The sequence below is a fragment of the Rattus norvegicus genome, chromosome 18, assembly GCF_021556685.1.
Source record: "Rattus norvegicus strain SHRSP/BbbUtx chromosome 18, alternate assembly SHRSP_T2T, whole genome shotgun sequence".
In the NCBI taxonomy this organism is placed as follows: domain Eukaryota; kingdom Metazoa; phylum Chordata; class Mammalia; order Rodentia; family Muridae; genus Rattus; species Rattus norvegicus.
This window is the reverse complement of record NC_141551.1, coordinates 6595341-6611954: the sequence shown is the minus strand read 5'-3', so window position 1 is coordinate 6611954 and position 16614 is coordinate 6595341. Positions and strand designations below refer to the sequence as shown.

The 16614-nt window shown below is 46.1% G+C and overlaps 1 protein-coding gene and 1 long non-coding RNA gene across 6 annotated transcripts in view; one reads left to right on the top strand and one right to left on the bottom strand.

Moving 5' to 3' along the window:
- The window catches only part of LOC147999669 (uncharacterized), a 28407-nt gene extending 19079 nt beyond the window's left edge, over positions 1–9328 (top strand). For 2 of the 5 annotated variants that reach the window (XR_015642777.1, XM_087593657.1), the window contains 3 exons: positions 701–863; positions 4127–4200; positions 6108–9328. Coding sequence is in view for 3 of the 5 variants with exons in the window: in XM_087593657.1 (XP_087449783.1) it covers positions 701–863; positions 4127–4130 (167 nt within the window). In the remaining 2 variants the exon portion in view is untranslated. Of the gene's footprint in view, positions 1–700; positions 864–1796; positions 2203–4126; positions 4201–6107 lie in introns of those variants that run through there. The other 3 variants (XR_015642778.1, XM_087593658.1, XM_087593656.1) reach the window with 3 other exon arrangements.
- LOC102551724 (uncharacterized) overlaps positions 1–15795 on the bottom strand; it is a 78919-nt gene extending 63124 nt beyond the window's left edge. The window contains exon 1 of the long non-coding RNA XR_015642780.1: positions 15642–15795. This is a non-coding gene — a long non-coding RNA (uncharacterized LOC102551724). The remainder of the gene's footprint in view (positions 1–15641) is intronic.
- Positions 15796–16614: the final 819 nt, after the last annotated feature.

Genomic DNA, 16614 nt, shown 5'->3' with positions numbered 1-16614 from the left:
ACCTGAATGCACATGCACACACAATCCAACTTTCAACATGTCTAAAATACTTCTGTGCAAACACCTGCTCGTGCCCCACTCTCTCCGGCCCCTGGAGCATGGGCAGGGAATGTCGCTCATTAGGGCTTGGTTGTGAATTCCAATCTAGCAAGGTTCTGACTATCAGAGAGCTGGGCTTCCCTTAGAGGAAAACAGGCTCCGTACCGCAAATACTCATTTTCATCTTCTGCCCATGGAAATGGTACACACCATAATGGCATCTACTTCATGGGATTATTAGGATCTGTGACCAAAAATGAGAGAGGACACTAGAGTTCTATGGGGTACACCGTAATTCCAGCACCCGGCAGTGCAGAGGCAGATCACTGAAAGGCCAAGGTGAACCTGAGTTACGCAGCAAGATGGAGGTCAGACAGACAAAGACCTTGTCTTAGAAAGGGGTGGATAGCTTACTGAAAAAGAAAAATTGACTGGGTGTGGTGGTGTATGCCATTAATCATAATTAATGCATTTAGGAGGCAGACACAGGCAGATATCTGTAAGGTCAAGGCCAGCCTGGTCTACAAAGTGAGTCCGGAACAGCCAGGGTTACAGAGAAGCCTTGTCTCAGGAAAGAAAGGGAGAGAGGGAGAGGGGGTGGGGAGGGAGGGAAAAATTGGAGTGGGATGATAACTAATGGAAAAAACTATTGTCATTCAAGCGTTAGTTCAGATCCTGGGAAACGGCATAAAGTCTGACACAATTGGGCACCAATCTTCAATTCAGGAAGATGGGAGACAGACAGGAGAATATGGAAGCCTATGGGCCAGCCAGCCTGTCATACTCAGCAGTGAACATCGTGAGACCTTAAACAAGGTGGAGAGGTGAGCACTGACTCCTGAGGTTGTCCTCTGACCTCCACACGCACACTTAGCTCACATGTACACACACTCACATACACACATCATACACTTAGATACCACACAACACACACACAGAACTGGGTTCTGAAAAGCAACACCCAGCTAACTCAGACACCAGCTCATAGGGAAACAATGAAGATGAGAGTCCTTTACTGGATCTACACAATATTGTCTCCAGACCAAGAGATTCCTCTCTAGAGGTCTGCACTGCTAATTACGATACACAGTTTGAGGCTGTGAAACTCATCTAGCAAGGAAGCCTCCTCCTGCTATCTGTCGATGATTCATCAAAACCAGAAAGTGTGGCCTGTCACTCCCCAACAAGAAGAAACTGCTGGAAAATGTGCTGTTTTTATAGAGTCATTTGGTTCCACAAAAATTGTGTGCCCACAGTGTCAGACATGGACACACAGAATAGGAAAAGTTGGGTACTCACTGTTAGCAACACCTTTCACTTCAGCCTCTTGGGGATTCTTGGACACTCCCGTGAATGCCTTTAGTGCCCTCCTGTTGCCGTCAGAGGCCAAGCAGCCCCTTCTTCAGAGCCAAGCCTCTCTCCTGGAAGCATTTCACCGTCATTACTAACAAATTTCTATAGAGTAGATAAAGTGTGAAGGCATTTACAGAGTGGGTTGGGCGTCTGTTACTGTTTGGTTTTCCTCAGAGATCTACCACTGTCCCTTTCCAAACAGTTCTGGTAGGGATGTCAACCAAGGGACAACATTTCTCCCAACAACGGTGGACCTGAGACCCAGGAGAGCTGATGAGCTCAGATGACTGGGCCAGGAAGACATGAATATCTGAGTCCTTTGCAAGGAGAAGGAAGGTGGGAAAGAGAGGGAGGGAGGGAAGATCAGAGGTTTCTTCTGCTGAATAAATACCATTTGCTCTCAGGACCAACCTATGAACTGACAATGCCTGAAAATGAAGCCCACACAGAAATGGGATACACAGTCACTATGTCACCATTAAGTATTTGATTACATACCATCCGGAAGATTATTCCTAGGGCTGAAGAAGATGGCTCAGCAGTTAGTGTGTACTGCTTTTGCAGAAGACCAAAGTCCAGTTCTCAGCACTCACATCAAGTGACTCACAACAGCCTGTAACTCCAACTCCAGAAAACCAGACCTGCCTGGCCTCAGCACCTGTGCTCACATGCATGTGCACATGGGCGCGCGCACTCGCGCGCGCGCGCACACACACACACACACACACACACACACGCACGCACGCACGCACCCTCCCCTCCCCCCTCTCTCTCTTACTTAAAAATAAAGTAAGTCTTTGTTTTAATGTAATGTTTTATCCCCGAAGTCTTTATCAAAGCCACTAAATTGTTTCTTCAGTTTGGCTAGTTCACCTTCATTTGTAATCAAGACTTAAATGGCTTAACAGCCTTTGAAGAAGTATCAGTTCAATGTCCTACTATACAGTCAGCTAGAAAGAACTCTGGCTTCATGAACCAGGCAGGAAGTTTAAAAGATGAGCATCTACCACACAGGCTTCCCTGTCAGGGCTTCCTGCACCCCAAGGTTTGCTAAAGGGCTGGTTGATACCCGTGCCACACTGTCTCTGGCCTCCATATCTTCCCCTTTTCAGGCTTTGGGCTGATTATGTAGGTAGCCCTGATGCCTAGACATTGAACCATTCTCCAATGACCTGGTGTTTGCCAAAGATTCCTTGTTCCAGAACAGTCTTTTTTGTTTGTTTGGCTAGTTTGGTTTGAGACAGAGTTTCTTTGTATAGCTCTGGTTGTCCTATAACTCACTCTGTATAGCCAGGCTGGCCTCAAACTCAGAGATCTGCCCACCTCTACCTCCTAGTCTGAGTCCTGACTAGAGGTGTGCGCCCCCACACCCAGCTCAGAGCACTCTGAGCAAAGAGCCAGAGCTGTGGTGATCCGGAGAATGATGCTTCGACATTCCCATCATCCACCACTGAATGAAACAGAGATACGATTCAGCAGGTTGGTCCTACCAGGATTCACTCAGAGCTTCAGAAGCAACCACTTGTGCGGCCTCTAATCAGAGGTTAAGGACTACTTGGAATACAGCACACCAGGAGGAATACAGCACACCAGGAGGAATACAGCACGCCAGGACTAGAGAGGTGGCTCAGCTGGTAGAGTGCTCACTTGGCAGCAGGAAGCAGCAGACTCAATCCCCAGAATAAGCTGGCTGTGGTGATGTGTGTCAGTAATCCTATGTTGAGAGAGGAGACTCAAAAGTTCAAGGTCATCTACAGCTGCGTTCCTAATTCAAGGGCAATCTGGACTACTGAAGTCTTGTTTCAAAGAAGGATCAGGGGACAGAAAATTTTTTTTAAAAAAATAAGCAGAACTCAAATTGAGGCCTGGGGGGAGGGGGGGAGAAGCAAAGAGAAGAATCTAGGTAAAGCCTTCACTGCAGACCCCAAGATGCTGGGGAACGCAGCAGCCGATGCCCTACGATGCCACCAAGTTAAACCCTGTTCCTGAGCGTCCCTAACCTAGTTCCTGAACTCTTCAGAGCTCGACCAACAAGATGCATATGAATGAAGACTATCATCAGCACAGAGACTTACCGTCAGCCTCTGAGAGGTAGCTGAGGACGGCAGCCATAGCCTATGTCTGAGGAGTCATCGTTTGGGCTACTGTGACCTCCAATTCCAGTGGGGGTTTGTCATGTGGGGAGCATTGTCAACTCAATAGTATAACTCAGTTAAAGATTAGGGGTGTGCATGTGTGCGTGTGTGCGTGTGTGTGTGTATACATACATGAGTATGACACATATGTGTACAAATGTTGTATAATTTTCAGTAAATATACAATAATAATCCTCATTGCTGAAGACGCTGAGCACTTATACGCTTTGCACACAGGACTTGGGAAGATTTCAGCTGGATCTGACCGGAAAGCTTCCTGCAATCTCACTTTTGTAGTACCAGAACATACTATGTAAACTGCAAGGGGAGATAACCAAAAGTTTTATCCATCTATATCAACAGCCAGCATGGCAGAACATCTCTAAATGTATAATGGTGATGGGTGGCAGTAACCAATGGCTATCTAATTAGACTTAAGGCATTCTCAATAGGAGAGAAATCTTGTCTGGTACTAGAAACCTAATCAACTACTCAGGGATAGGGACATCACGGATCTCAGAAAAGAACCTACTAGTTATCGCTTTAATAGATCAGGATAATTCTAAAGTGCGTTCTAAAACTTATCCTTATGCCCGCAGGTAAGCGTAGCTCTCACCCCTCATCAAGGAAGCATCGCTAGAACAGATGGAGACCATTACAGAAACCATAACAGGTCAGAACACAGAGCTAAACAGCACATGAACAACACAGTTCCTGTCTGAATTCTGCTATGAGATGTGTCTCCTAACATGACAGGGAAGCTATATCCATTGGTGGGCATTACGGCTGCCTACCAAGACCTGGGCAATGACCCTACCAATAGACAGGAGCATGTAGAAGGGAGAAATTGCTTTGGTTCCAACCCTAGAAAAAGAACTCCAGGCAACTAGTGTCTGTTGAGAGAGGGGTAAGCTATCACTGGACCCTTGCTTAGGTCTTCCCAGAGAGCCCTGATTAGGAAGTCATGCTCAAGGAGGCCAGTCTATGGGACTGCTCCATCAAGCTCTCTAGGAAGCCATGAGAACCAGCTCTGCATGTGGCAGAAAGAGAGATTTACCTACTCTGTAATTTCTCCCTTATCAATTTATCCCTGGGAGAGGCAAGGACGAGTCTCATAATTGGTTATCCAATACAAAGTGGTCAGCCCTGGATCACATACATCCAAGTAATAACCAAACAAACCCATCAGGTTGAGTTTATAGATTTATATGTGGTAATAATATAACAACAACAACGACAACAACAACAACAGAAGCCGTCAATTTGAAACGTAATGAGGAAGGAGACATGGGACGGGTTGAAGACAGGACACATGGGAAGGGTCGGAGGGAGGCAGGGAATGGGAAAGTGCTGTGATTATATTTTAATTTAAAAATTAATAAAAATAAAAATTCAAAGAAGACTATTAAGAACACAGATCAGATATCACTAATGAGTGGAAGGTAGCTAATGAAAGGACTCCTGAGGGAGGAGTCATCTCCTTAGGAAAGTGAGAAAACACAGGCAGGATAAGATAAGAGGTAAAGTGTGCAGTTGAAGTGGAGTTGAATTTCAAAGGCAAAGTATTAAAGCATTTAAAGCAAGAGCAGAAGCAGGCCGGGGCTCACCCAGGCACCCCTGCCAAGGGCCTTTGAAAAGACCTCTCTGGGCCTCCTTTCCAATCAAAATAGACCTCCTATCTCCCATTCCTTGAGGCCTTATTCTCTTTCCCCTGATCTGATAAACTAATCCTTGCTGAGGTGCGAATGGATTGATGAATAGCTCCTTCTGACTAACATATTTGCATTTTAATAGGGTCCTTCCGGACATGCCTTAAACCAAAGAAACAGTGAAGAATGCCAGGTCAACCCTAGTAAGAAAACTGGTCATTCCCAGTAGTGTGATAAATCCGTGGGGGAGAAATTGTAGGATAGTTAAATCTCTCTGCCACATGCAGAGCTGGTCCTCTTCTCATGGTTCAGGGTTTAATAAAGCACAATTTTCCTAGAGAGCTTGGTGGGAGCAGTCTCACAGACTGGCCTCCCAGAGCATAGCTTCCTACTCGGGGCACTCTGGGAAGACCAGAGCAAGGATCTGAACACTCTGTGGCCCCAGTGATAACTTACTTGGAACAGAGCACTCCCACAGGACATGTGTCTGCCTCCCTGCTGGACAGATGCAAGAAATGTTAGAAAGCACAACAAGGCTTCCGGGAGTTTGGGTTGCCCCTCTCCCCCACTTCCTTAATAACAACCACATTGTTCAATAAAGTACATATTTTACTCAAAATATTAAAGCTAAACGTGAAAGACTTTAGTGTAGTAGATTTCATTAAAAATATTATCCGTGTGATTCATTTTCATTTCACTAACAAATCATTCATGTATTTAAAAGGCTCGTTTTTCTGTCCCAGGAGGCTCACTTCCATTCAAGGACTGGGCTTAGGTCCCCCTTATGGTAGGCCAGGAATCCAAGTTCTTATGAGACAGGTTAACATCTGCACAAAATACTGACACCATCATTCTCTCTCTCTCTCCCTCTCCCTCTCCCTCTTCCTCTCCTTTCCCCTCTTCTTCCCCGCCCCCTTCTCTCTCTCATCAGCTTCCTTAAAGCAGTGAGAAAAGAACATAGGTAGGTGTGGCCGTACACACGTGATCAGGATCCCAGCATTCAGAAGGCAGACAGAAGGATCCAAAGTTGGAGGCCACACCTCTCTCAAGGCCAGCCTCTCAAGACCAGCCTGTGCTACGTGAGTCTCCAAAAGTTGTCTTCTGACTCTCATACACTGACCTTTCTCATTTGGAAGAAGGTGGAAAAATGGACACGAAAGTACCTCCTAACCAACGACCGAAAGTCTAGATTCAGAAACAACTCTGTATGGCCTCTAACCAAGGAGCCAGCCCCTGTCACCCACAGGCTGGCGTTGCGGAGAGGCTTCTCGAGGGTTTTCCATAAGGAGGTTCCTCACATGTAAATCCCACTCACTCCACCATGACTTGACATCTGCTCTCTGTGAATCACCTTGACTTCCACTGTCCACAAATGGGATGCTCCGCTGTGATGGCCCTGTACCCGTTAACAAGATATTGTGGGCTCTGAAGCTCTGCCACTGTTTTGGGATGCTACTATCTGTCCCTGGAGAAGACATCAGCTACTCATCCCAAAGCAGTGTTGGTGGCCCATCCCATAATCTCTGCAGAGGTGTCCGGTGATAAAACGGGCATGCCACACCTGGTCCAGATGTCTCTACACAGGTCATGTGGCCTCTACAGCTGGTTGGTGGGTCTCTTGTCACACCCATCCTTTGGTATGAGGTCTTCAGGTCCATACTGACCTCTGCCACAAAGGACATTCACACAATCAAGAACATACACTGCATGTGATTGGTTGGAGAATGGACCCTCCTTTGTATCTTCTGGGGGTAGAGTGAGCAGGGCTTGAAACTTTGGGTTTGCACCATCACGTCTATAAATCTATCAAGAATATCCACTTGTGCAAACAGTCCTGTGCCACTAGAGCTGGCCTTGACACTGACTCCTCCGTATGACAGTGAGAAATACGAAGTGGGAATTTGCTCCTGAGTTCTGAAATAGCAGCTTTGGGTCCTCCCAGTGGGTGCACACACAGTGAGGAAGACCTCTGCCATACTGAGATGCTGGGGTTGAATCTGCCTTGGCAGCCTGGCTGGAGAATCCAGGATGCACAGCAGCCTTGGTATAGATTTCAGCCAGGAACAAAGCTTGCATGATAGGGGTGGTTTGCCGATAACAGCCTTCCTGCAAACCAAAGCTGATGCTGACTTTCAACTGGCAATCTCAAAGAGGTAGAACCACTCTTCTCTGCCCACGAAGATACCAGTAAGTCCCTTCTGATGTCACCAACAGATCCACCTGTCTTGCCAACAGTGGATCTAGCCAAGCCTTCAAAGTAATCTAGGCATTTCCAACAAGTGTCAGCATCTAAAAAAAAGGACTTGTCCTTGTCAACAGTCTCAACCCCTGTTCTCTGTCATCTTGGAAGCCTCAAAAACGATTTAGCAATGTTCCAAGACAAATTTTCACTCTCCATTTTCAAAGCAGCCTTCGCATTTGGAATAGCCAGACTGATCTCCATTTTTTTCTGAACATATAAATCTATCTGTCCTTGGGTCCACAAAAGCCCTTCACCAGCACAGGGCTGCTACAACACAGTAAAAATGGGGGTGCCCCAGGGGCACTGGCAGTGGTGACTGCAATTAGGACCAGCAAACAGTCATGATTCAGAGGACCACAGAGTGTTGGAGTTGAAGAGACATAGACCAACTTCTTCTTGTAATGCAATTCTACTGGGCTTCACTTTACATATCAGTTAAAAAAAAATCAAAAACAATGGAAAGTTATCTTACAGTTTTCCACCACTAGCCATTTCCTCAAAACACGAAGTTGGTTATGTTCTCCCACGAGGGAGCCCTGTGAAAACATTAACTCCTAGAGAAGGTTCACAGTCATATAAATGACTTGTTTGTCATAACTGTACAGCATACAACTCTCCCAATAAAAGGCCCTAGTAGATGATCTCAGGTTCTATTCAATTTCCCTTTAGTAACATCCAGCCTCAGAACTGTAATATATAGTTACTGGAGGTGCTCTTGGGGTTGCACATGTGTTAGTGGCTGGGGGTGTAGCCGCGCAGGTAAAATGTTTGCCTAGCATGCAGAAAACCATGGGTTTGATCTCTAACACCACATAAACTAGTCATCATTCCTGGTTCTGGCTATATAGTAGGCATAGTGAGTGATGCCAGCCAGAGGTGCATAAGGGCCTGTCACCTGAAAGAAGAAACAGGGGAGAGGCTCCCTATGATCAGCTAGACTTCCTTATTGTCTTAAAGCTCCAAATGCTGCTAGAGAAATGGGTGGTACATGCCTCTTTTAAAAAAAAGTTTGCAATCATCTCCAGAGTTTTAAAATAGAATTTTAAGTCAGTATTGTTTGGGGTGACCAGGGGTTGGCACTCACAGCACACTAGAGGCCTGACCAGGAACTTATTGGTCCTTGAAGTCTGCGGAGGAGCATGACCCCTCAATCCAACCAACCTCTCTGGGGAAAAATGCCACCAGTGCTATTACTCCAGACTCCAAGATGACTTTCCACACTGGACATTTTTCTTTAGTGACATGAGGTCCCTTTTTTTCGTAACCACCTAGTGGTACATGCTCTAGTTCCTAGTCCATTTGCTTTTTCAGGAATAACTTCGGGTTTATTCTTGGTTTCTAGATAACATCTCAGCCTGTTCCCTGGGAAAGCACTCTAGTTGTCTGCACGTGTCTATGTGTGCATTTGTGATTGAGAGACACCATGCTTATAAAAAAAAAAGTAAAGCATTTAATCAGGGGCTCATTTACACTTGAAAGAGGGTTGGTCTGTGACCATCATACCAGGGAGCATGGCAGCAGGCATGGCACTGGAACAGTAGCTAAAATGATACATCTGATTGATCCACAAGCTGGAGGCAGAGAGAGACTGGGCCTGGTGAGGGCTTCTGAAACCTCGAAGACCATCCCCAGTGACAGCAAGGCCACACCTCCCCCATAGATTCATGTGTTTGAATACTTGGTCCCCAGTTCATGGAACTGCTTGGGAAGGATTAAGAGGTGTGGCCTTGTTGGAGAAGGTGTGTTACTGGGGGCAGACTTTGAGGTTCCAGAGGACTTCTGCCATTCCCAGTGTCTTTTTGCTTTGCCTTGTGATTGTAGTGAGCCCTCACCTTTTCCTTTGATCCACCAATACGGACTCTAACCTTATGAAACCATGAGCCCCAAATTAAAAATGCTTTCTTTCACAAGTTGTCTTGGTCATGGTGGTTTATCACAGCAACACAAAAAGTAACTAAAACATACGGTTTCTCAAAGAATCTGGAGCTAATTGGTTAGGCAGGGTAACCGATGAGCTTTAGTGCCATGACTATTTCTACCCTACCCCTACCCTTCCCTACCCACCCCACCCCACACACCAGCACCGGGTTATAAACTTGTCCCTTTGTTGCAGGGCCTTCGCGTGGGCGCTGGACATCTGAAGTAGGCTCTCGCGCTCTAGCAGCGTGCAGTTTACTGACTGAGCCATCCCCCCACTATTATTGCTTTGTTGTTTGCTTTGTTTTCCAGTACTGGGGTTTGAACCAGGGCCTTGAACGTGTTAGGAAACCACCCTACTACTGAGTTACATGCATGCTCTCAAGTACAGCGCTCCTTTCGATAAGGAACTGTGTTGCCACTCTCGGGGTTACCCATTCTCCTGACGACAGCATCCACGTTTCCTCCTTCAGCCTCTGCTTCTTTACCAGTGGCTTCTTATTGCTTCCATCTTGTAACCCCACTCCAGCTGCTATAATTTCCTCACTTGCTCTCCCTACCCAACACAATAACAGAAATGAAAATTGCCCTCATTGGCCCACGACATTCTGGACTTTTCTTTCAAGCACCTTGCTCGAGCTCTCCCACCTTGTATCAGGTCTGGCTCACCCAGACTTCCCTTCAGGAACGGCTGCTGCTCGTCTCTGGCCATTGTCACAGCTTGATTTTCTCCTGTAATGTTGATAGTTTCGCGTTAGACCTCAGCTATAGTTTAGGATTGGGCCTCGTGGCCTGCAGCAACCATTGCTTCAAAATGAACTTGAGATTTCAGGCCCGCAAGAGGTATTCTGGAAGGTCAGTAGCTTGCTGGACAGGCCTGCAGGCTAATGCATTCTCTCTTTGTTCCTCTCATCCTCTGAAGGTTCCTTCCTGGCTTCTCCTGTTTCTTTGCACATGGCTTGAGTCTTTGGCTCCAGCATTGCAGAAAGCCTTTGTCTTTACTCTTCCTCTTGTGGCTGATTGCTGTCCTCCATCAGTCATCCCTAAGAGACTTGAACTGCTTTTCTTGCTTATGGAGTTCTCTTCCTCCCTTTCTCTTTGCTCTCCAACTTGTGTGCTGGGAGAACTGGCTGAAAATACTGACTTAGCATACTCAGACGTGGTGGCCGTGGATGAGGACTGCAGGGATTCTGAACAAGCATGTTTTTAGAATCTAGATGATTGCTAAGATAGTTCTAGACTGCATGCATGGGACCGCCAAGAAACAAGCACTAGTATCCTTCACTTTGTATTATCTACGCCATGAAACGTCTCCGCTTCTACATTAGGTGCATGAGGCAATTGGTCCAGTCGGCACAGCCAACCCATCCATCCCACATCATGGCAATCCTGGCCAAGGCAACCTAGGCACTTTCCCTTCCCTAGGTCCCAATAAACCTCAGCAGCTGACCCAGTGCCATAGTTAGCACCAAATCTTGGGATAGGTACACAGTCACTCACATGCTCCTACCTTTCTAGAGGTCCTACCTTCCTAGGAGCCAGGGTTTTGCTTCGATCAGGCCCTCTCCTAGGTGAGTCAGCACCATCTTCCCAGGTGACTACGGTTCCCCTCCTCTCTGCCCCACTACCCAGCTATTACACCTTACCTCACCCCAGTCTCTGTCAAATGCTCTGTGCCCTTCCCCACCTATGCTTGGAACCAAATGGAGATTCCTGACAGCTACTGTCTGGAATGTTGAGGGTATTTGTGGTGTGATGGGAGAGGCTGGAGGGAAGATGGCAGTGACTCAAGCTAAGCTGCATTTGGGGACAGTCTCTGGACCCCTATCCGTTTTTGCTGGTAATGTTAGCATTCTAGAAAAACACATTGAATGAGCATGTGTGTGTGTGTGTGTGTGTGTGTGTGTGTGTGTGTGTGTGTTGGGGGGGGTGTTCATGGCACAGGCAGGTAAGAAGTTGCTTACAGTAGTCAGAAAACTAGGGGTGGGGGGGAGTAGTGAGATCTCTGGGGTATTGAAGAGTCTAGTCACTGGCTTTCTGAGAACCTCCTGTTGACTCTAGTTCCTGTACAAAGCTCCAGAATCCAGGCTGGGCTACCAGCAGTGTCTTCTGAGCCTCTATAATGAAGACTTGGTAAGACTGATCACACTGTACATCTGATGAAATTACAACCTTCTCTAATGCCAGGATAGTAAGTACAGAACAAAGCACAAGCACATGTTTCCTGTACCATGCCAAGAAAGCTTTCTTACACAGAGGCCATTTATTACACATGGAAGATAGAGCAAAAATGAAGTTGATGAATAACTAAAGTATGGACCAATAATAATGGTAAGAACATGAGGAAAGAAAGGACGTGACACTGGAGAAGCTTAGGTAGGAACTGTTACCAAAGCTAGGCTGGACAAATTAGTAAATTTCATGCTAGCCTGGCCTACCATCTAAAAACCTGTCTCAAAAACAAACAATAACAACAATAACAACAAAAAACAACCAACAACAACAACAACAATTTTTGTAATGAAATAATTGTGGTGGTTTGAAGATGCTTGGTCCAGGGAATGGCACTATTAGGAGATGTGGCCTTGGGGAAGAAGTGTGTCATTGTGAGGGTGGGTTTTGAGACATTCTCTTAGCTGCCCATGAGACAGTCTTCTCTTGTTTGTCTTCAGAGCAAGATGTAGAACTCTCAGCTCCTCCTGAACCATGCCTACATGAGCATTAACAAGCTCCCTCCTTGATGTTAGTGGACCAAACCTCAGAATCTGTAAGTCAGCCCAAATTAAATGCTGTTCCTATCAGAGGCGCCTTGGTCATGGTGTCTGTTCACAGCAGTAAAATCCTAACAAAGACAACAATCTGTAGAATCAGAAAGGTTAGAAAATTGTTCATGTTACAGATGAAGCTGTAATAGATCGTCTCCCATAGTGTTATCAGAACCTAAATCATAAAAATGCCTAAAAATATCTTTTTAAGAAGATGAAAGATTCAGTTTGAGACTACCCCAAGAGCTGGTATATAACTCAGATGATGAGTACTTGGATAGCATGCATAAAGCCCTTGTCTGGACCGTCACATTCACCAGATAAGCAAGTGCATGCCTGTAAGAGAATCAGAAGTCCAAGGTAAGGTTTACAAAGGTGATTCAGTGGGTAAAAGTATCTGCTGGGCAAGAATGAGGGCCAAGGTTCAAATCCCCAGCATCCATGTGTAATGTGAAAATCCAATGTGTCAAAGGCTATACATTCTTACAACCCCAGAAATGGGAAGTGTATTAGTCAGGGTCTAAAACAACAGAACTGATAGAATAAACACACACACACACACACACACACACACACACACACACACACACCCCACATAATTTATTAGAGTGGCTTCTAGGCTATTGTCAGAGTAGTCCAACAATGGCTGTCATTAAGAAACCCCTAATTCTTCGTTCAATAACACTGGATGTCTCAGCAGTTCCAATCCAGTGCTGGAATCCCAGAGAGGTCCTAGAACACTGACAGTTTTCCATTCATATTAGAGTCCTGAAGAAGTAGGTTCCAACGCCAGCTAAAGAATTGCTCAGGAACAGGAGAGGTGAAATTTCCGGTGAGAGTGAGGGCAAGCAAGGCAAAAGCTTCCATCATCTATGGCCTTCATGTGAGCTGCCACAAGGTGGGTGAGTCTCTCACCTCAAATAATCCAATGAAGAAAAATCCCCACATGTGCACCCAGGTGCTTTGGTTTCAGTTAATTCCAGATGTAGTCAAGTTGATGCCAAGATAAGTCACCCACAGGCGTCAGACATACAAGAATCATTCAGACTTGATGGCTAACATCTCAGCTCCAGGTTCAGTCACTAGGAGGCCCTGACTGAAAAGATTAAGGTAGAATGATAAAGCAGGACACCCAAGCATCCTCCTGTGCTTTCCCCTCACACAGGCACACACATGGGCGCGCGCGCGCACACACACACACACACACACACACACACACACACAGTGCTTATGGAACCCAAGTTCGTCTGTGGTGTGAACAAATTTTCTAAGCTTTCCAGATTGTAACATTCTTGTTTGTGGACTGTATGTGTTGTCTTGGCAGCCACTAAGTGGTATCAGCAAAGCTTGTTGAATGGTCTATATCTTACTTTTTATAATCTTTGAAAACCCAACTAAGTACAAAGTTAAAAGAATTCACCCATTAGATTACGATTTTATTCTGCTTGAAGTATTGCTCTGTTCACCACAGTTCAGCTCTAAAATATAAGGACTGCATACAGAACTGCTTTTGTAGACCTTCTGAGGACCTTCAGAGGATATAATTAAGTACATAATTCTCACCACATCTGTATGATAGAAAAATCGGCCTCGTCCAGTGGCCTTCCTTAGAACACTGATTAAAGCCAGCCCCAAATGGCTGCTCGTGGCAGCAGAGAAGTACATGACTTTACCCAACTCGTCTTTGCTTCTCGATATGGTGATACTTCCAACAATGCTTTTATTTTTGTAATTCCCTGAAGGGCCGTTGTAAGCATCTCACTTTCTCTGGAGTTTCACATGTATACAGTTTCAGATCAAACCCACCTACCCAAGCTGCACGCCGCGTCTTAACGCTGCCTGGGTCACAGCATTCATGTTGTTTGGGCTTCTCTGCTGCCTTTGCTCTTGCTGTCGCCATACACGGAATAAGCAAATTAACCAATGAGTGCCTCAGGACACATGGCACATGTTCAGGGTTTGTGACACAGGAGGGCATAGAAGCGAGGATGTAATATCTGCTAATGGAACCTCCCAGCTCTCGAGGAGGCTTCATTCGGGGGCTTCATTTCTTTTGTTTGCACAATTGAAATAGGCAATGCTACCCCTTTAAATGACAGCAACCTTTTGTCCCTGTGAGGTTTCAGTCACCAGGCCACAGTCTGTCAGTTTGAAACCATTTCCTTCCCAATTAGTTTGCAGTTGGGTGATGCCTCGTGCTGTGTGGAGGTTTCTCTACCCCCGTTTGACCTTCAGCAGAATCTGTAAAGCTTTCCGCTTCGCACCAAACATCGCTTCCACTCATGTGTTTGCTCATGTGATGTGTTTGCTCAAGAATTTTGTGCTTGAAACCCGCATGGCTCCTGAGAATTTGGGGACCAAGGGCTGTCTATAGTTGAAGGTTTTCCCTGTAACTAAGAGACTCTGTCTTGCAAGGACCTTGGGGAATAAAAGCCCAGGGAAATCTCCCACACATTTAAGGCATTAACAGCAGTCCAGGAAAACACCTTTATCTTCCAGATTCTATCTCTGCAGCCCTTATCTTGTTTGAACTGAGATTTGGGCCATTTGCCCTACAGCGAGTCCTCTCAGCCATCCTGGCCCCTTCCTTCCTGTTCCAAAATTATGGCCTGCAGGCAAAGCACATGACTTAAACATTCCTTCTCTCACTCCTCTCTCTCTCTCTACTGCCGCCTGTCAATTATAAAGCACAAGCAACCAGCATAGGACAAGGAAAGCATAGCAGCGTCAGCTGCAGTGCAGACAGCCTGGCCAAAAGGATTCAAAAGCAAATGCAAGATCAGCCCCAGCTTAGCCAGTATGTCCCATTGTGAGTTAGGAACTGCCCGGCATGAGCTACTAGCACATCAGGTACAGTCAAGAGCATAATTGTGAAAATATGAAAGACCGGGGGCTGGGGCATGGCTCGGTTGATAGAATGCTTGCCTCGCATGCATAAAGCTCCTATGCAGTACGCAAACTGGGACAGGGTACTGGATGTCTGTAATCTTAGCACTGGGGAGGCAGAGGTAAAGGCTATCAGAAGTTTGAGGCCATTTTAGCAACTATACAGCAAGTGTTGGGCCAGCATGGGCTTCATAAAGCTCTATCTTAGCAACACAAGAAGGAAAAGAGGAGAGATAGAAAGGTAAGGAAGACAAGAGGAAGGGAGGGAGAGAGGAGAGAAAGGAGGAGAAGAAGGGGGAGGGAGAGAAGGGAGGGAAGGAGAGGAAGCGAAAGAGGGGAAAGCTGTTTCCATGAACACATGGGAATCGCATGAAACGACTGGCAGGGATACAGGGAGTATTAAAATATCACATATTTAAAGAAAAATGAATTAAGAATCTCTACCTTAAAATTTCAGAAATATTTCTTAAATCCTAAAAACTTAGACAGTTATGGGTGAAATTTCAAAAGTGTATAGCAATGCATGTATTCATACACTCAACCTTATTCTCAAAGTGAGGAAACTGAGCCCCTCAAACCCAAGGCCATTAGTCACAGGGATGGAGGTGACCCTCTGCCAGCCCCTCACACAGCCCTTTCCAGGCGCCTGGCTCACCTTTTCACACAGTTCTGCAGGAATCCAAAGTAGCCACAACAGCAGTGCTGGTAGAAGACAAAGGCCCTTGTCCTCAAGGACGTTTACTCTGCATTTTCCTTGAAATTGGCCTCTTTGGACATTTGAGCTGGGGACCTTAAGCTTGCTGAGAACTCTGGGAAGAGAGAGGAATGGCAGTTGGTCCTGAGGTTCTTCTGACACAGAAGTGAGCTGAGCAATGTGGTGGGGTTCCCGCTAAGGATCCAGGCAGGGAGGACCTCTGCACTCACTGTGCGCTTAGGCGCATTCGCCTGAGCATGAGCACTGCCCTGAGCACCTCCATCTGTCTGCCGGGGAACATCAGAACGGTACGCAGACAGCTGAGGCCAGACCCATAGACAACGCGACACACTTCCAAGTGAGATCTAAGAACTACGGGGTGTCGTCTGTGCCAGCGAGATGTCTGTCCCTCCCTCATAACTTACTGGAATGACTGAATTTGGACAGACAATATGTAAGAGATATTATCAGTGGGACTGGGCGACGGTTTGAAGTGGGGGCTTACACCTATAACTCCACCAGGGGCAGGAGGATTACCAGAAGTTCTAGATCAACAGTTTGAGGCCAACCTTGAGTCTGTAGGGAGTTTCTAGACAGCCTGGGCTACAATGTTCCCCAAAAAATCAAACAAAAACAAATGCTGTATCTTAAAGCAATGATCATAGCTCATCGCTGGGAGAAGTCTGTGTGTGTGCATGTGCACACGTTTGTATGTGTGTGCGTGTGTGTGTGTGTGCATACACGTGTGCACACTACTTGTAATAGTGTCTCATATGTCTTTAAATTCTGGCTCCTCCTGCTTCAGTCATCTGGTGCTTAGCTTACAAGTATCATTCGCCATTCTAACCTTGTTATTTCATAATAAATGTTGTGTACAATGCTCTTTATCTTAAGACTGAGTTACACCGGTCCCTAGATGTATCAAAACTCAGGT